Source organism: Drosophila novamexicana, unplaced genomic scaffold (genome assembly GCF_003285875.2).
Source record: "Drosophila novamexicana strain 15010-1031.04,08,12 unplaced genomic scaffold, DnovRS2.1 tig00000108-arrow-pilon, whole genome shotgun sequence".
NCBI classification, from domain to species: Eukaryota; Metazoa; Arthropoda; class Insecta; order Diptera; family Drosophilidae; genus Drosophila; species Drosophila novamexicana.
Window position 1 is genome coordinate 5,937,605 of NW_020824772.1, and position 19,872 is coordinate 5,957,476.

Consider the following 19,872-nt stretch of genomic DNA (forward strand, 5'->3'; position numbering starts at 1 on the left):
GCGCAATGTAAACAAAAAGCGTTGCATTCGCTAGCTGTTGTTGCTTTTGTCATGGGGCGTAGTGGTGAACGCTACTTAATACTAACAGCTTCTATGGAGAGGCTTATGCAGTTCTCGGACCTGTCCAATATTTTGAAGACAACGCGTAAAAACTGAATTTAATTTGATTTTAAAAACAACGCTAAAGAACAGCGGCATTTGCAGCGTTGCCATCTCTCCAGTAATATGCATTGCCTGTGAATGACAAACAGCTTATCGATATGTTTTGCACGAGCACGATATTAACAACAGCCCTGCTCTTTTCCTTTTCGACCGCGACGGGTAAAAAACCACATGTCTTGCTCGGTATCCGAGAATTTGTAAAATTATGCTGCATAGTGCTGTTAAAACATAAACAAGTGCTTCGTGTCAACTAGTAACTGAATAATATTGCAATTTGTGACAATCTGTGTGTAATAATTCCATTCGAGCCAATTCGTAACCAAAAAAAACGTTCTAACTACCAACCCACCAGCGCGTGAGTGAGCGAGCGAGAGCGATTGATTACGAGTGCGAAGAGTACGGAAACCGCAAAGCAAAGCATACGAAATAAAAACAACAACAACAGCAGCAAAGCATACGTGAAACGTTAGCAAAGCAACGAGCAAAGCAAAAAGTCGAATTGTGTATTAATTTTTGTTGTTGCTACCGTGTTGTTTTCGTCTACTTGCCGTCACGATACACGTACACACATATTGTGATTTAAGTTCTAGGTGCGTATTTATTGTTTATTAAAAAAAAAAAAAAATGAAATACATTTGTGTGAGTGGGCGTGCTGATAAATGTGTCCATTTGAAATTTGAGATTGGAGAATATAGTGCAGCAGTCGTTGGCAAGCTGCATAAACAGCTGTTCGCTTTCCAGGGATGCAATAAATGCAATCGTTGTTGTTGCATAACCATGGCTGCGGCTTCTGCTATGTTGCCTTTGGGAATTCTTCCTCAGCAAAATGTGTTTTCGCTTTGTGCAATTCATTAAGCTTTTTTGTGTATATTTTGCTGTTCTATTTGCTATTGCGTCGTATTCTAAATTATGTTGCTAGTCGCATAGCTGGACATTTTAACACAAGTTGGCAGCACCGCAACTAAGCGCTTGTTGCTTTTTGCGCTGCTGCTTCGTACTAGTGTGGGGGGCATTCGCGACTGTGACTGCTGCTTCGCCGCGCCTTAACCTCACTTGTAACACTGTGTGGCTGCATAATATTATACTTCAGTTGCGTTTTGCTATCAATTGAATGTGCCTCATTAGCAGCGTATAATGCACCATTTCTGAGGCGAAAAACAGCGCATAGTGACGACGTCGAAAATACTCCATTTCTAAAGAAGCGTGAAAATTACAAAATTCAAGTTGTGATTTTGTATGTGTTTGTGTTGCAGCAGTAACCGCAGCGCAGCGCAGCAGCAGCAGCAGCAGCAGCCACCAGCATCAGGCGTGGCGCGGTGCGGGCAGGGGGTTATGGCCCATTGCTAGTGCAAACGTAAGCCGCATGCAGGTGCTTTCCTGTTAAAGTTTTTCTCTTACTCTCTGCTCCGCTCTTGCAAAGGTCGATGTGCAAATATGTGTGTATGCGTGTGTGTGTGGGTGTGTGGTATGGAAGAAAAACAAACACATTAATGTTGTTCTTTACGCTTTGCAAATTTACAGTTACAGCAGCGCGTTTGTTCGAACTCGTTGATATAATTATTGTCTGGCAAGGAAGCACCAAAGAGTTTCCCCATCCACCAACAAGAACGACCGAAGAGCATCCGCAGCCGAGCCGCAATCTGGAGTAGCGCAACGAGAGCTGCCTACTCAGAGAATAGCAGCAGTAGCAGCAGCAGCACAAGCAGTAGGAACAACAAGATCCAACATGTCCAGCAGCAGTAGCAAGGATGATGCCTCTGCATCGAATGCCGTTGCCGCTGTCGCTGCCGTTGCAGCTGCAACAGCCAATGCAGCAACTGCATCATATGCGAATGTTGTCCAGAATCTGGATAGCAAGAAGGCAGTTGCCGCTGTGGACAACAAGGAGAATCAACCGAATTTGAAAACTCTCAAATCGTGGAGTGAGGAAACCGCTGCCGCTGAGGCCGCCGTCGAGGATTTGCCCAATGTGGGCGAGAAACGTGCCGCCGCTGGCGGCGACAATACTGCTGAGAATTCATCTGAATTGGACGACAATAATGACTTTCTGCCTGTGCTATCATCGCATCATCGGCGCGATCGTAAAAAGGCACGCAAGGATAAGCCGACAACGCGCGAATTTCGTGACAAGCAGCAGCCGCTAGCTGCTGGCAGTGGCCCTGGTCCGGTTCAAGGTCAGGGTCAGGGCCAGAAACTGGCGCCTGGTCGGCGTCCGATCGGCGGCAACGAAGCTGACGGCCGCAAGCAATTGGGACGTCCCCGAGCGCCACGCGGCAACAGTCCACGTAAACTGACGGCTGTGCCGGGCACCAGCGGCAACGGCAACGGCAAGACCCAAAAGGAACGCAAGGCTGATACCTCACCCAGCGCCAGTCTGGAGGCTAGCAACAGTGGCAACGAGACCAAATCCGGCGATCCCGATGCCCAGACAGTCGCCTCCACTGCAGCAGCGCCAGCTGCGCCCCAGCCAAAACGCTTCGTAGCAGCGCCGCCGCCAAAGGTTAACGCCTGGAAGGTAAGTCGATTCTCAAATTATTCCACACATAATCTTGAATTGCATTCCATCAATCATCTTTGTGCTAAGATCGTTAAACCAATGGAAATGGGAAGAATAATGACGATCTTGATGCAACACTTAAGTTTCTTTAAGCTCTTTCTATGCAATCAAAATAAAATGAATTAAAAGAAAAGTATATTTTTGAACAAATTGTAGAATGTTAAAACATGCCAGGAGTAAAAATGTTCAATGCATTGCGTATTGATTCTAATTTCTGGATAATCTCTCTATTTTTGAGCACTTCCAATCGAAATTTTTAAAAGAATTTTAGTTCTTGCTAAATAGTTAAAATATTCCATATTATAGTTGGCATATAAATTCGATCATTTTGAAATATAAGAACAATATATTTAATGTCATTTTCCATGTCCACATGCTTGCAAAATGACGGCATACTTGTGGTACACCAAATCAAAACAAAGAGCGATAGGCAGGAAGGGGGGAAGGTAGGGAGGGAGGAAAGCGAATGCCCATAAACGACATTGTTTTTGTATTGTTTGTTGATCTGTTGGTAAACAAATATGCGTAGAATGGCATAAATGTAGCTAGAGAGAGAGAGAGAGAGAGAGAGAGAGAGAGAGAGAGAGAGAGAGAGAGAGAGAGGGAGAGCAAAGCATAACAACTGATAAACACAACTGCAAAACGAAGACAACAAACAGACACAAAACATGAGCATGGAAACACGTTTTCTTCTTCATTGTTACTTTTAATATTATTATTATTATTATTATTGTTATTGTTGCTGCTGCTGTTGTTATCTTGATATTTATCCAAACACGATAACAAATTGATATTATAGCTGTATTAATTGTTTTTATCATATTGCATAATATGAAATAGAAACATATCGTTAAAACCACGCGAAAGCAAAAACAAAAGAACACAAATGTTGGCATTTGTGTTTTGTCTTGCTTTATTTTTTTATTTTTATTTTTTTGCGTGTTATGCAATATACGAAAAACGCGAAGCCAACACCGGCAATTGAGACGTCAAACCCCATGAAAAGTACGCCCACAATAATAACAACAACAACAACAACAACAGCGCAAGTCGTGCTCGCAATCGGTTGTTGTCTTTTGTGCTGTCTCTTCGCATGCAGCTAATAAATACGAGTGTCTGACTAAATAATTCGATTGCTTTATTACATTGTGTCCTCTTTGTTTTATATTTTGAAATTCATTGCTTTTTGTGTTTTGTATTTATCAAACGGCAAGCAAGAGAAAACGTAAAAAAAAATGTACAGTTAAAAATAAATGTCAAGGTCAGCAGCGCTGGCATCGTTGACGCCGGCTGCGGCGTCAACGTCAGCAATTGTAGTTTGTTGTTGTTTATCCAACACAAAAACGTGGAGAAAGAGCAAACAGCAAAAATTTATGATTTGGCTTCCACGAGCGAAAGAAGTGCAGCAACAGCAGAAACTAAAATAAAAAGTGCTTAAAAAGGTGTGGCAAATAATTGCATTTGTATAGTATATGTGTGTGTATGCATGATATACACACATATACACATATAGACAATCTCTCCAAACGAAATCAAAGCAGAAATGTAGTTCTCTCCACCTTTTGAAACATGAAATGCTGCATAGAATCATTTTGTCTTTAACAATCAAAGTTTAATGATTTATTAACAACATCAAATAATGTTAACTTCATTATTGATGTTTTTCAAATTGCTTGAACCTACCTCGCACTTTTTTGGCCTACAATATGCAAATAGTATCATGCAAATTAGGCTAATTAAAGAAGCTTGAAGCTTATTTTATAAAAAAAAACATTCGCGCTGTTGCCGAGGTGAACACCTTCTTCATAGCAACAACAACAACAACAGTTACTCTCGCTTTTGTTTCCGTTTGTTGTTGCTATCTTTGGCTGTCACACAGGTTTTGGCTTCTCGCCGTGGCGGGTGTTGTTCTTGTTTTTAACTACCTACCGACGTCGCGTCAAATCAGCCGCTGCACCGAAACGAAACGCAGCGCTCTGCTGCGAATTCAAATCAGAAAGTAAAGCGACCAGTTGACGTGTGCCATTACAGACGTTCGCAACGGTCGCGTCCGTCAGTAGCTTGTGTTTTTGAAAACTCTCAACATCATTTTTAGCCACATATGACAATACAATAAAATACTTAGATATAAATAAACAAACAAATAAACGGTCACCCTAATTCGTTAACTATTCAAATTGGGCAGCACGTGTGCTTGCGTCGTGGTCCTCTGAATTCACCACACTTGTGTGTCGTGGTGAATTGTAAATTCGCTCTGATTAATATGTCGTAAATAGAATAGAATAGAATAATAAACACAAAGAGGCAAATATAAACGTGCATATGAGTACTTGTTGAATATCATCTAGCTTTAACGCTCTCCCTGTCTCTCTCTCTCTCTCTCTCTCTCTCTCTCTCTCTCTCTGCTGTGCGTGTGTGTGTGCTGTTCATTCAAATGGTATACCGTAAAGGCAACTTGCTGCGCTAGACTAACACACGTACAAGCAACTGCATTAGTATGTGTATAAACAGAACAGTTTTTAATTAGAACAAATTCGCCGGCGCAACGATTAATAATTAACAACTACAACGAGGAATTGCAACAACAACAACAACAATAAACATGAAAACGAAAGTAAATATGCAAAGAACTTAATAATTTACACAAAATTCAACAACTTTAAATAAATCAAATTGGGGTTAAGAAATTTACAATAACTTAAAGCCATTTGGTATCAAAATCGCAAGACCATTATCATAAAATGGACATAGAAAAGATGGTTGGATCTAAAAATAGGTTCTTGATGGTCAACTTTTTGGTTTATAAGGATATCTTCACTATGCTCCCAAGCCTATTAACAAAGGACAACTTTACTGTATAGCTATAGATGAAGAATCGGTCGAAAACTGAGATTTTGTATGGAAAAATGATCTGGTTTTCAATATATCGTCAACAAACTCAGCCATTACGAGCTTCAGTATTCCCTTTACATAAATGTAAATCGTTGAGCCACAAGATCTTTAATCTTAATAGTTTAAACATTTTAAAAAAGCATACTTATTTGTTGTCTTTCTGTAATACCCTTAACTTCCTTAGTAGATCTTCTCATCGGGTGTCCGTTCTAGAGAGTTTTGACTGTGTAGTTTTATATTCTGCATTGCAAGTGAAAATCTTGATAGTTTAAATTGTTGAATATTCTATTCTATTAAAGATGAAAATCCACTTAATTGTAAGCAAAAATCTATCTAATATGCACATTTTCAGATATCCCCTGTCAGTATTAAAGCGATAAGTTTTTGGTTCGATTCGCAGTACGTTTACCCATCTCCGATTTGTTACGGATCGTTGCACTCAGAAATAGCGAGACGATGGATTTAATTACTTTAACCCAACTCTGACTGACATGTTTATTATGTGCACATTTCCAACTTTTTATCTAATTTCCGTTTCACAGTGCTTTCGTTTTAGTTTTCCATTTTCATTTTCCCTATATGTTTTTCCATATATCCATTAAGTTGAGGTTAATTTTTGCTTATCTTATCGCAGACTTTTGTTTTCGTCGTCTTAAGTAGATGCTTCTTTCTTTCTTTCTTTCATTCCATCCGGGTCATATATTTAATTCTCTTTTGTTTCCTTGTGTATTTGATGTACATGTATATTTAATTTTTTATTAATCTTTATACATGCTTGCCAAAGATTTAATTAAATAATACAATTTTATCTTTTATTCAACAATAATAGAAATTTCAGTCACTTTAGAAAGGTTTTCTGGAACTTGGAACTTCGTTTCCTTTAATTGGGTAAAATTGCAATTGAACTTATTTAAATGTATATAAAATGAAGGAACAGGACTTCTCTAAACACATTAATTATATTTATGCTTGGGTTCGAAGTCGAGCCTTTACATATTTGAAATATTACAATTTCAGTAAGAAAGAAGTATCGCATCTGCAAATATTATTATATTATGTATATCCGTAAGCTTATTGGGGCATCGTTCAGTTTCGTTAAAAGATTTCTTACCTTTAAATCGTTATCGTTATCTTTATAATAGGTTCTCTACAAATGTAAAGTAAAATTTTGTTATGTATCTGCTTTTCAAACATCCAATTAGTCAATTATAAATATTCTCCAGCCGGGCTTACATACAGGTTACTTATCAGTTGTGGACCCTGAATAACATAATAAACGTGTTTAACTAAGAGTTTTTTCATAAATGACAACCTACCTGGAAGGGACAACGGTGATATAGGTTTGAAACCGTTCTGATGAATCGAAAAACTAGATTAATTGCGACAGCACAGAAAATATTGTCAAAATTGAGTCCATGGCGTTTTACAGCCAACTGGTTGCCTGTTTCAATTGGAATAGGGCTAATAAACAGTAGTTCCCAATTGGGCTTTAATTTCTGCTCGAAGATATCAATATTTATAAATAAAATCACATTTGACCTAAAGCAAAAGGTTCAGAGCTATCTTCTATAGGTTAGTTTCAATTCCGATCGTAATAATTGTCCCCTAAACCCATTGAAAATGTGTAAAAAGATATCATAGTTTTGTGCAAAAGTATGAAACAGGCAGAAGAATGCATCTCTGAATCCATAAAGTAACCATGCTCGTCCTTCTGTCTCTCCGACTGTGCGTCCGTTCGTGTCAATACGAACATTTCGTAAAGTAATCGATAACTTGCCGCGGTTGCATGCAATCGATAAGAATATCGAATATCGAAATCCATATTCATAATATCAAAATTGGAATGTAAAAGTCTCCCTCAGTATACATGTGTGTTAGGAATACAGAATATTTCTATTTGGAATACCCCGCACTTTCCCACCAGAAGTCGTGATTTGTTTTGAAGAACATTGGAATGTGTTTAACGGCAGCTCGTAGCGGACTCCAGGGTATGTCCTAGTCTTGCACTCCCGACTAGAGCAATAGATTTAAAATTTAATTAATCGACAGTTGTCATCAATTTCAAATTTGAAATTATTTTCATAATGTATTTTTGTAGCTTATAGTAAAAACGATTTCAATCCAGCATAACATATTTTGTAAATAGATCATATCTTGGATCCATCTAGGCAGAAGAGTTGGGTGTACACATTTTGATGCCAACTCAACTTGTAAATATAGCTTAAGAGTAAAGTATATAGTTAATTACGACCTACTTTATAGTGAAAGCAGCTTTTAGAGCCAACGCGTAATACTCTCACTTATAATATGCGATGATTAATGCCGTAACACCTTTTTCCTTGTGTTCTGATAACAATTGGTGTATTTATAAGTTGTTTATTTTCAAAAGTAATAATAATAAGTCTGTCATGTCTACGATAGATATTGTTATTAGTGATGGGTGCACGACTATCGGATACAAACTTGTTCTGCGCGGGCAATAGGACGACCAACTTTTCAAGTCTCTAGCTCGTATGGGTTGTGAGATCCTTGACGGACGGAAGGACAAACTGACTGGGTCTGAGACTACATTACACTTTTTTTTTACCGCTTTCAATGGCTTCAGGATAGAAAAAGGTGTGCTAACTTAAAAAAGAAACAAAAGCTACTAGCGCTCGTTTAAAATACCTTAGCCTCTTTCTCTTTGCTTACTAAACAAACTAATTGGAAGAGCAATTACATTCCATTGCCCATTCCAATTAGAATTCGTATCTTACACATGATTGTTTTCGAATTATTGAAACTAGAACGAAATATATCTCTAGCACCGCTCTCTTGGGTGTTTGTCTAAATGTGACCTAGCTACGCCGTAGAATGGAGCCCATCGTTAGAATAATACAAAACAAACATCATAATCGCAACAGTACACACCTACACACTCACACACACACACACACACTCACACACATACGTCTCGTTGCCTTGTGCTGGCTCCAGTTCGTCAACTTGTTGTTATCAATTTTCTAATTGCGTAAAATCCAATAATAAAAAAAAAACGCTTAAAATAGCAAATAGAAAAAGTAAAAAGCAAAAATACACATAAATTTATTTGCGTTCAAAGCTGACCTTTTTGTATAGCTATATTTATACCCTTGCAGAGGGTATTATGATTCTGTCGTGAAATGTCCAACGCATAGAAGGAGACATCTCCGATCCCATAATTTATATATATTCTCGATCAGTGTCCGTCTATCTGTTCCTATGCAAACTAGTTTCTCAGTTTTATAGCTATCTTTATGGAACTTTGCAAAAGTGCCTCTTCGGAACCAGCGGTCAAAAAGTAGGTTATTGTATGAAAAACTTTTTTGTTTATCAAGGTATCTAGACCAAACTTGGGATTTATTACTTTTACTATGCTCCCCATATATATGCAAAATCCTATCAACATGGGATTACTATATCTGCTGTATGGAAAACTTTTTTGTTTTTAAAGATATATTGACCAAGCTCGCCATTTACAGTTTTCACTATGTTCCCAACATTTATGCAAAATCTTATTTACAACGGACCTCTATATCATAAAGCTGCCATAGGAACGATCGGTCAAAAAATAGGTTCTTGTATAAAAAACTTTTTTGTTTATCAAGGTATCTAGACCAAACTCGGGATTTATTACTTTTACTATGCTCCCCATATATTTGCAAAATCCTATCAACATGCGATTACTATATCATATAGCAGCCAAAGGAACGATAGGCCGAAAAATAAGTTGCTGTATAGAAAACTTTTTTGTTTTTAAAGATATATTGACCAAACTCGCCATTTACAGTTTTCACTATGTTCCCAACATTTATGCAAAATCTTATTTACAACGGACCTCTATATCATAAAGCTGCTATAGGAACGATCGGCCGAAAAATAGGTTATTGTATGAAAAACTTTTTTGTTTATCAAGGTATCTTGACCAAACTCGGGATTTATTACTTTTACTATGCTCCCCATATATTTTCAAAATCCTATCAACATGCGATTACTATATCATATAGCAGCCAAAGGAACGATAGGCCGAAAAATAAGTTGCTGTATAGAAAACTTTTTTGTTTTTAAAGATATATTGACCAAACTCGCCATTTACAGTTTTCACTATGTTCCCAAAATTTATGCAAAAGCTTATATACAACGGATATATATCATATAGCTGCCATAGGAACGATCGGTCGAAATGTACATTCTTGCACGGAAAACTTTTTAGTTTTTCAAGATATCTTAACCATACTCGGCATTAACTGTTTTCCCTGTGCTTCTCAGGTACGGACACTAATGTCAGTAAGGGTATTAAATCTTCGGCGTGCCTATATCTATATCTTCTTCGCGCTTTATATGGAAGTTAGTTCTTAGCATATATATTTGTCAGCCTGTGTTGATAAGACTTGTTTGGCTCGGTCGAATAGCTTGGAAACCTGTTTAGCTGGTCGGTAGCCCCGCCCTCCTGTCAGTCCCCCCTCGCTCTAAAATGTGCATAGTTGTTGATTTGACTTGGAGCACGTTTTCCAGCTCAGAAATAAGCACTTTGGCGGCCGGCATTTCGCACCGCCCGATCGGTCACTGGCTGCCATCTATTTCAATTTACTAGAACGTAGAAGACCCTCAACTGCCTTCGCTCTACGCCCCACCCCCGCAAGGTGTGGAAAACTGTACTAGAGAATGTGGGTATATTTGCACGATTTCTTGTTGCAATTGTCTGTTGTATATATTTATACGATTTGCAAGACCCGCCCGGCTCTGCCAGCGTCGCGGTTGACGTTGACTGCGACGTTAACTGTTGACTAGTTTGGGTATATTTAAATTGTTCTATTGCATTTGAATCGTCTCAGTCGTCTTACAGCGATCGTTCGTTGTGGAGCTATACAAAGAAACGTATCTATATATATATATATATATATACAAAAATATAATTACATTTGCAACTCTATTGCGTATTATTTGTGATTTGAAAGAAATCAACTCAAGAGGCAAGTTCATGTTTTGTTTTGCAAATATTCTCAAGGCTTTTGAAATCTTATGGGAAAATGTTAATCGACTCAAGTATCTACGATGATTAATGCACATGAGATTTCTCGATTCATACAGTTTTGTGCTTTTCTAATTAATGACCTTGAATTATCAGCAAATACTACGTACAATCATCTTCGAATCTAAGTGCAAACGTATTTTATTTTTATATGGCAAATACGTCAGAGTTGGGGGGTTCATATGTCTTTAAGCAGATTAGAGCAATAAATGTACGTACATATAGACATATATTTGTTTGCTTTTAGTAAATGTACAAATGTACGTGTACTTAGTACTTACACATACTTTTATTGAACAAGCAGCATGCTGATAGCACGTGGGCTTGGGAAAATGTTTGAGTGGAAAATTACTGGCCCTGATTCTAAACCAGGAATGACTCATAATCGAGTCCTGCATTTGGGGCTGAGTCATGGAAAACCCTGAATGGATGATTTGCTCCAAATTTGGCTACGTGCTGGGTTTCGCACTCATAGATTCCTAGGCAAGAGGCATGCAACACAAAGATCCCATTTTAATGCATTTTCTTAAATATATTCAAAAATAACTTTTTATAAATGCATTTGGGTATACAATATGTACATATGTATGTGCATACATATTTACATATGCATGTATTTGAAAGAAAAAATACAACGCGCAATTCATTGAGGCTGCTCTCTCTCTTTCTCTCTCGCTCCGTTTTTCTCTTCTTAATTCGGTGTCTTGCATGGCGAGTTTTCCACCACCCGTGGTAGCTGCGTCTGTGGCCTACGTGCCGAAAATCACATGTTGTTTGTTTTGCTGTTTTTCGCTTTACAGTTACAAACTTTTGTGAGCGACACAAAAATGTTTACGTTTACTGCCAAGTGTTGTTTTGACTTCAGTTGGCTCACCTGTTAATTATTTTGTTTTTATAAGCAAAGCCCCAAAAAAATACACAACAAAAATATATGCATAGTATTAAACAAAATACGTATAAAACAACAAATGGAACGCACGTAGTACACTCATACATTCATACACAAAAAAATAAAACGTGTATCCATCTATTATACAGGGTGCTCTATAGCCTGCGCTGATTCTCGCTGCCTTGGCTCCGGCAAATTGCGCTCTCGCCGCGCTCTCGTTTTCGCTCTCACGCATAAAACAACCGGCGCATCGGCTGTTTTTTGTTTTTATTTTGAATCGGTTTTATGTTCAATCTTTGTTGCTTTGTGAAACCAGTTGGTCTCGTTGTTGTTGTTGTTGTTGTTGTTGCTGCTGTCGCTGTTGCCTGGCCCTCTTTGTCGAATGCGAGCGCTGCTGCTTTTGCTGTTGTTTTTGTTGTCATCTTCGTTGTGTTCGCTTTTGCTCACGTAGTCAAGGCGTGCACAGCGAACGCGCGGCAGCAGAGACGCGAGCAGCGGCAGAGCTGTTGTCATTGCTTTTGGTTGAATTGTAGCGCACAGAATTCAACTGGCAGCTAAAGAGAACGGACGCGTTTTAAAAAAGTCTTCCACACCAATTAAAGATAAACAGTAATTTGTTTAAACAATTTGTGAGAGTGAGAGCAGCAAGCAACAACAATTGAAGCAATTTAAATGCATGTGTATTGTGTGAACAGCAAAACAAACACAGTGTGCGATAAGATACACACATACGAAAAGAGCTGCAAGCGGCTAAATTTAATTATTTGTATGCCAGTGTTGCCTTTTATATTTATGGAAAATTTTAGGCGTTTGTGAAAAGCTTAAGGTAATTTCCTTCGCACCATGTATATATACAATATACATTATATATATATATATATATATATATATATATATATATATATAAATATGTAGTATGTGTTTGCGCACATCATTCCTATAGCATGGTTTTGTATGTATCTCGCTAATGCGTGCCACGAACCGAACCGTATCTGGGTTAGGGACACTCCCCAAGCCGAATGGCTGCCTGCCTTGGCTTTGTTGTTGTTGCATGTGACATTAGGTTCTAGGTTATGTTTGGATTTGAGTAAAGAAATGAAACAATGTTGAATTGATTTTTCAATCGTCGCTATGACGCACATTATACAAAACACAAAACACAAATGTTTAGCACTTTTCAATGATAGTAAACGTATTAAACCTTTATTTTTTTTTAAATAAAATTCTTTCATGCAGATATCAACAAAACAAGTGGGCAGCCCAAAAGCTGGCAGCTCGCCATTGGACAAACGCGTCTTGCAACCAAAGGTGCAACAACAACAGCAGCAGCAGCAGCAGCAATCGAAACAGACTGTCGGCAGCAACAATAATAATAATAATAATATCAATCAGGGCGCACAAAACAGCAACAAAAAGACACAGCAGCAGCAGCAACAACCACAACAACAACCACAGCAGCAAGCAGCGACACAGACTACAATAAAAACCACAACAACAACAGCAGCAGCAGCAGCAGCAACAACAACAGCAACAGCAACAACAACAACAAGCGTCGCCGCTTCAACGAATGGTGAGTAAACGTGCGCTCTCGGTCCGGTCGTTCTTTCTCTCTGTTTATTTTTCGTCTCTCGGCGCAACTGCGTCGGATACATGATATGACGTGATGTTGTGATTGGCCTGATTCGAAATAATTCTTATATTAACAATACTTTCCTTTGTACCATACAGTTGATGCCACTATTGCGGATGCGCTTGCCAGTGCAGTAGTAAAGGACAAAAAGAAGGTCAACCAAAAGGTAACGCATTCCAGCCATCCTCTATCTTTGCCTGTCTTACAACTATTTTTCAATTCTCGTTTGCAGGCCAGCGATTTTAGCAACGTTGGTGAGTGGCCCACGCTTATCGGAGGAGTTTCGGCCAGTGGCAAAGCCACCGTTAACGAACCCAAACGTAGCTCAACAAAGAAACAGGCAGTGGCCAAAGGAACATCGGCCGCTACAACAACCCAACCCGCAGCAACAGTAAACACAGCATCAGCAGCCACAGGAGCTGCCACAAAAGAAGGCAGCGCAGAGCCAAGCGTTGCCCCAGTTTCCAGCAGCACCAGCAGCAGTAGCAGCCAAGCTAATAACGCCACAGCCAGCACGAGTCATGATGCCAAAAGCCAGCGAGACGCCGAGCAATCCACTGGCAGCGCAACTGTCCCAGCTGCTGGCGCCCTTGCCGGAGCTGCCATTAACAAGAAAATACCCAAGCACAAGTGGCGTCCGCTGCAAATCGATCTGGCCAAGTCTAGCCGCCCCAAGCCTATTGGCGGCCGGCCCAATCGCCGGTTCAGCGATGATGCGTACGAGCAGCGGCGCCCGCCACGTGCATACAATGAGCGCAGCGTCCCAGCAGGCGCCAGAGGTGCTGAGGGCCAGTCAGGAGGCACAACTGAATCGCGGCCACATGGTGGCCGCTATGCGTACAACGCACGCACGTCTGCTGCGCCCGAGCGCGTGGATTCCTGGCGTAGCAGCGGCCCCAGTGCCGCTGTCTACGATGAGCAGCGCTCAGGCACAGGAGCAGAAGGAGCAGCAAGTGTCGCGTCAGCGCCAGGGGCTGGCGGCTTGCGTGGCCCACGCCGCTTCCGGACGCCGTATCGGGGCGGCCGGCAGGGGCGCGGTGGATTCACAAGACCGGGACCAGGTCGTCCAACTAATCGCATACCACGCCATCTGTTAGCTTCCGGCGAGTACGTCAACTATTTGCCGGCGGACGCAGCCGGCGCAGATTCCTCGCAATCCTATGTCCTCATGGGCACACACTATTTCGGCAATGTGCCGGCCGCCTACATTGAAATGGACGCCACTAGCGTCAAGGAGGCCATCAAGAAGCAAGTGTAAGTAGTTGTTGTAGTTCACCCCAAAACTGTTCTAGTCAGTGTATTCTGTGATAAATATAAAAATCCTTCAAATAACTAAACATAAATTTATAACTTTAACCTATCATAAAAATGTGATGTAAAGTGCATAAAAGGCCTGGAATTACTTCGATATCAGTGTGTGCATGAAAATTCCCTAATCTAAATATTGTATAAAATAGTTTAATTTCACCCGCAATAGTGGAAAATTCGTGAAACTTTTTAACTTGAAAACTTATTGGAAAAGAGTCTCACACTTTTTGGAATATAGACAAATTGGGTGGCTCAAGATTGAATGGAATGTGAGATCGTTTCAGGGGTGAAAAATGTATAATTTTTGAAGTGAGAAACTCTTCCCGCTAGCTTAATATAAGTATAAATTAATGTCCTGTTCTGTCCACATGGACTGCTCTATGCTATCCTTTGTGACATTCTTCACAAGCGTTTTGACTAACTCGGTTTCTATTGCACCCTTTCCCGCAGTGAATACTATTTTAGCGCCGATAATCTCACAGGCGACTTCTTTTTGCGCCGCAAAATGGACCCAGAGGGTTATATACCGGTCACCCTGATCGCCTCGTTCCATCGCGTCCTGGCGCTTACTACAGATGTGGCATTAATTGTCAACGCCATCAAGGACTCGGACAAGCTGGATCTGTTTGAGGGCTATAAGGTCCGCACAAAGACAACGCCCACCATTTGGCCCATCAGCGATGCCCTTGACGCCAAGGGTCAGCTACTCACTCATAATGCTGACAAGTCGCAGTTGCAGGATCAGGAACAGGAACAGCAACAGCAACAGCCAGAGAAGCAGGTGGAGAAGCAAGATAAGCAGACTGAATCGGTTAAAGAGGCTGTGATGCCAGAGGTACCGTTGGCATCATCGCCACCACCAGCCATATTGACCTCAGCTATGGCCACGAAGCCATTGAGCAGCATACCGCCGCCACCGGTGCCGCGTAATTCGCAGACTCTGGTGCCAAAAATGCTGCTGGAGAAGCAGCGACCCACAATGTCGGGCATGAATTCGGTGAATGCCATCAGTGCGCTTACCCAGCGCGTGGAGGGGGTTGGTGGCCAGAAGGCTGGTGTTGGTGCTGCGGCTGAGTTAGCCGATCATCTGAGCGGTCTGGCCGAGAGTGTCAAGCCAAAGGGCAGCTCGACGCCGGAGAAGCGAACGACGGCAATGGCAGCTGGGACTGTTGAAGGTGATGGGGTAGCAGCTGCTTTGGTGGCAGAGCCTGAGGGCATGTGGAAAGAGGTAAAGAGACGCTCCAAAACAAACGCTTTAAAAGAAAACGCTACTAAATCTATCAACAACAACAACAACAACACGTCCACGACAACACAACAGCAAACGCTTTCACAAACGCTCAAAAACAATAACAATAACAATGTCAAAAATGTCAAGCCCAATAAAAACAACAACAACAACAACCACACTGTTACTGCAAACGCCACCACGACCACGTCAATGTCCACCACGTCCAAGTCCTCGTCTGCATCCAACGCCACATCCAACGCCTCATCAGCCAGCAACACATCCATCGCTGCCTCTGTTACCACCAACGCCACAACCACCACCACCACCTCCTCCACTGCCACAAAAATCAACAATAAAAAATCATCTTCTGGCAACGCTGCTTACACGACCAACTCCCAATCCTCCTCCAAAACAGCTGCTGCTGCGCCATCCGCTCAGTGCCATGCCGAAAAGGAAGAACTAGACTTTCAATTTGACGAGGAGCTAATGGACCCCATACCCGCCACTGGACGCATCAACAACTTCACCGAAAACTTTGACGACGACGACGAATCTGATTACGAATTTGCTGACCGCGACATCAACAAGCTGCTCATTGTCGCCCAGGTGGGACGTGCGCCCAAACATGATGGCTATGACCGTACCGCTGATTACACCTCACGCACGAAAATCACACAGGATTTGGAGAACATAATCAACGATGGACTGGCCAACTATGAGGAGGATTTGTGGACTACCACAAATGTGGTGCCCAACAATGACTATCGAACCGTCAATGTCATTTCTCAGGCGGACTTTGAGAAGCTAGCGGTCAGCAAGAGAACAGCAAACCAGCTGCAAGCGCAAAAACAACCGCCACCGCCGCCGCCAAGCTATGTGGACGAGCCAGAACATGATGCCGATAGCACCCTAGTGGATGCTGATGCAACGCTCAATTCCACACTGAACTCCACGTTGAAGTCTCGCCGTGCCCGCTTTTATGCCGCACCAAATTCGCATTCAATTGATCCGCGCACGCCAAGAAAACGCAAATTGCGTCACACCGCCAATCCGCCAGTCGAAGCCCACGTGGGTTGGCTCTTGGACACCGTAGAACATCGACCCCGTACCACCTCGATGGGCTCATCGACGGGCACATCGCCCACCACATCGTCCTATGGTTCATTTGGATCATCAGTGCCGCAATCGTTGCCCGTTTTCCAGCATCCATCGCATGCGCTGCTTAAGGAGAACAACTTTACACAGCAGGTATATCACAAGTACCATTCACGCTGCCTGAAGGAGCGCCGTCGCCTCGGCTATGGCCAATCGCAGGAAATGAACACACTCTATCGGTTCTGGTCCTTCTTCCTGCGCGAGAACTTTAACAAGAGCATGTACAATGAGTTCCGTGCCCTGGCGCTGGAGGATGCGGGCAACGGTTTCCGCTATGGTCTGGAGTGCCTATTCCGTTTCTTTTCGTACGGCCTGGAAAAGAAGTTCCGCCCGAATGTCTATCAGGACTTCCAGGACGAGACTATTGCCGATTATGAGACAGGTATTTAACGAATATATAATCAGTATATATATGTTTAATTATACTAATCTCCAATTGTCCGCTAGGTCAACTTTATGGTTTGGAGAAGTTCTGGGCCTTCCTAAAGTACTATAAGAACGGCGAGAAATTGGAAGTGCAGCCCAAGTTGGCCGAATATTTGAAGAGCTTCAAGAATATTGAGGACTTCCGCGTTGTGGAGCCAGAGATCAATGAAATGCTACAGGGAGTTGGCAGCCTGACTCCAGGACGTCAGCTCAACAGACTGCGCAGCGTTTCCGAAAGCGACGGCACCGCTGTGATTACTGCCGGTGGACGTCGTCTTAACACCACAATCACCAATCGCAGTGATTATGTAGGTCGCCTGCTGCAGCAACAGCATCAACAGCAACAGCAGCAGCAACAACAACAACAGCACCATCAACATCAGCATCAGCCAGGCAGCGGCTACGGCGGCTATGGTCAGCAGCAGAATCGTCGACGCACTGGCTCCTTTGGCAGCAGCACAGTGCGCATTCGCAGCGGCTCTCTAGGCAACAAGCCACAGGTGGCCAATCGCAATTATCAGCAGGGTTCACAACACGAGCTGCGCCGCGGCGGTAGCAATTCCGGTCTGGCGCCACACAAGCAGCGCCAACAGCAGCAGCAACAGCAGCAGCAACAACAACAGCACAAGGCAAAGCAACAGGTAGCCTCACAGATCGGAGCACAGTTAAGTGCAGCACGCGCCAGCAACTCCACCGGCCCGGTAGCAGCAGCATCCACCTCGTCGTCAGCGTTGGCGGCAACAGCAGCTGGAGTGTCATCTTCCTCCACGTCATCGTCAAAGAAGTAATTCGCAATAACGCAGCCACACATATGAATTAAGATTAATTATGACTTACAATTAGCTTGGAGCTTGGATTTGGATCTTCTGTGTCCAACTGCTCTTCTCTCTTTTGTTTATTCTTATTATTCTTTATTTTTTTTTAGTAGTATTCGAGTGAAGCGTTATGTGGGGACATCCGTTAGCGTTAGCCTAATTAAGTTAAATTTGAAATTTGTTTATTGCAATTGCTTCGAGTTGGTTTAGTAGTTATGAATAATTGTTTCTATTGTTTTTCTCTCTTTCTCCCACATCTAACTGAAACGATTGCTTATGAAATGCTCAATGTTTGTTGTTAGTACACATCCACATCCACACAAACACAGACACACCCACACCCACAACCACAACTACAACCACACAAATTCATATACACAGGCAATCTGTGCTCTGTGCCCAGTGCCAATCAGCTATGAACTAAATTACTTATCTTCAATTTTCATACAAAATTTTTGTTGATTGTTCATATTTGAATATATATATATAACAACAAAGAAATTTCCTACTGAAGCAGCGTTGATAATTGAACGTTATGCCATTAACTGTTGTACTATATACGATAATGATAAAGGTAAAGATCTAACGATAAATAACCCCCCTACTATAATTACCAAAACGACAATGTAAACGAAATTAATATACAGAAACCAAATGATCTTAATGCAAATTAATTTTGTACATTAAATATTCGAAATGTGCATCCGCAAAAGTACATTCAAGTTATATTAATATATATAGCACCATATATATATACATCCATATGTATATTCTATATATAGTGAATACATAACAAAAATTTCTTGTGTGGCCCAGGCGCAAATGTAATGTTATTGTATAAGAAGCTGCGTTTCTTATCCTTAAATCTATACCTGTCGAGGCATGCGGGCGCCACTGCCAGCGAATTTTAGTAATTTAGGCATTTAAAATGTATCCGAAATGCAATTTTCAATCTGAAATATCTGAGGAAAAACCAAAAAGTCCGAATCAATTCTGATTGATTTTTATTTTCTTTTGAGCATTGCACTGTCCCTCCACAACTTTCCCCAGTTCATAAAGCTGTCAATTGGCTACATAATTCAGAATTTTTTTTTTTTTGTTTAAACCCGCTAAGCATTTAAACGTTTATGTTCACAACCGTAAACCCTTTTCTACTTTTAAGTTATTGCACTTGTTACATTTATTTGAAATACTAGAAAAACTGAAAAAAAAAATCTTCAAAATTATGAAAAATATTTTCAAGTCAAAAAAAAGTTTAAAACTTTAAAAACGAAAAAAAAAAACAAACAAAGAATAAAGCAAATCGATGCAAACGAAGAAAAAAAAAACAAAGCAGATAACTAAAACCCAACAATAACAAAATGTGTTTTGCATAGCTATTAGATTTAGATTTAAACATATGTGAGAAATCAAACGTAAGCTTACTACTGATAATTAATTACCTATATACGATATACATATGACTAAAGCGTAACTATCATTTGAAAATATAAGTGTAAAATCCACGGTGAATCCACGGTCTTTGCTTGATGCTCAGTTTGCAAAACTGCAGATCAGCTTCAGCATATGGAAAGTGAAATCCCAAAATCCAATATGAACTAATCGCAAATCCATTAGCTCCTTGGTTTCTGCTTCGCTCATCTAACAGTTAGCAAGCAAATAAGTAAAAGTGCAAACATTTGTCATTACACATGCATATATAATTATTTCTTTTAAACATTAGTTATTTGTAAATATCTTTTCTGCTTTTAAATTGT

At 41.0% G+C, this 19,872-nt stretch overlaps 1 protein-coding gene across 3 annotated transcripts; it reads left to right on the forward strand.

The window, feature by feature from the left end:
- Positions 1-337: 337 nt before the first annotated feature.
- Positions 338-18,779, forward strand: LOC115757700 (la-related protein 1). 3 transcript variants are annotated; one of them, XM_030698047.1, is made up of 7 exons: positions 338-752; positions 1,684-2,677; positions 12,787-13,120; positions 13,279-13,346; positions 13,413-14,434; positions 14,939-15,716; positions 16,135-16,260. In XM_030698047.1, exons 2-7 carry the CDS (start codon positions 1,889-1,891, stop codon positions 16,180-16,182), a joined length of 3,039 nt encoding a protein of 1,012 aa, XP_030553907.1. In that variant the 5' UTR covers positions 338-752; positions 1,684-1,888; the 3' UTR covers positions 16,183-16,260. The 3 variants fall into 3 exon arrangements, with proteins under 3 accessions (XP_030553907.1, XP_030553905.1, XP_030553906.1); XM_030698045.1 differs by adding an exon at positions 17,322-18,779 and having other exon boundaries at positions 352-752; positions 14,939-17,256; XM_030698046.1 differs by lacking the exons at positions 338-752; positions 1,684-2,677 and adding exons at positions 5,307-5,333; positions 17,322-18,779 and having other exon boundaries at positions 14,939-17,256.
- Positions 18,780-19,872: the final 1,093 nt, after the last annotated feature.

Excerpts from the sequence above, each read along its gene's own strand:
- LOC115757700 (XM_030698045.1), top strand. The coding sequence starts at position 1,889 with ATGTCCAGCAGCAGTAGCAAGGATGATGCCTCTGCATCGAATGCCGTT. Across the intron at positions 13,347-13,412 it reads AAAAGAAGGTCAACCAAAAG|GCCAGCGATTTTAGCAACGT; the intron begins GTAACGCATTCC and ends TCTCGTTTGCAG. Across the intron at positions 17,257-17,321 it reads TATTGCCGATTATGAGACAG|GTCAACTTTATGGTTTGGAG; the intron begins GTATTTAACGAA and ends ATTGTCCGCTAG.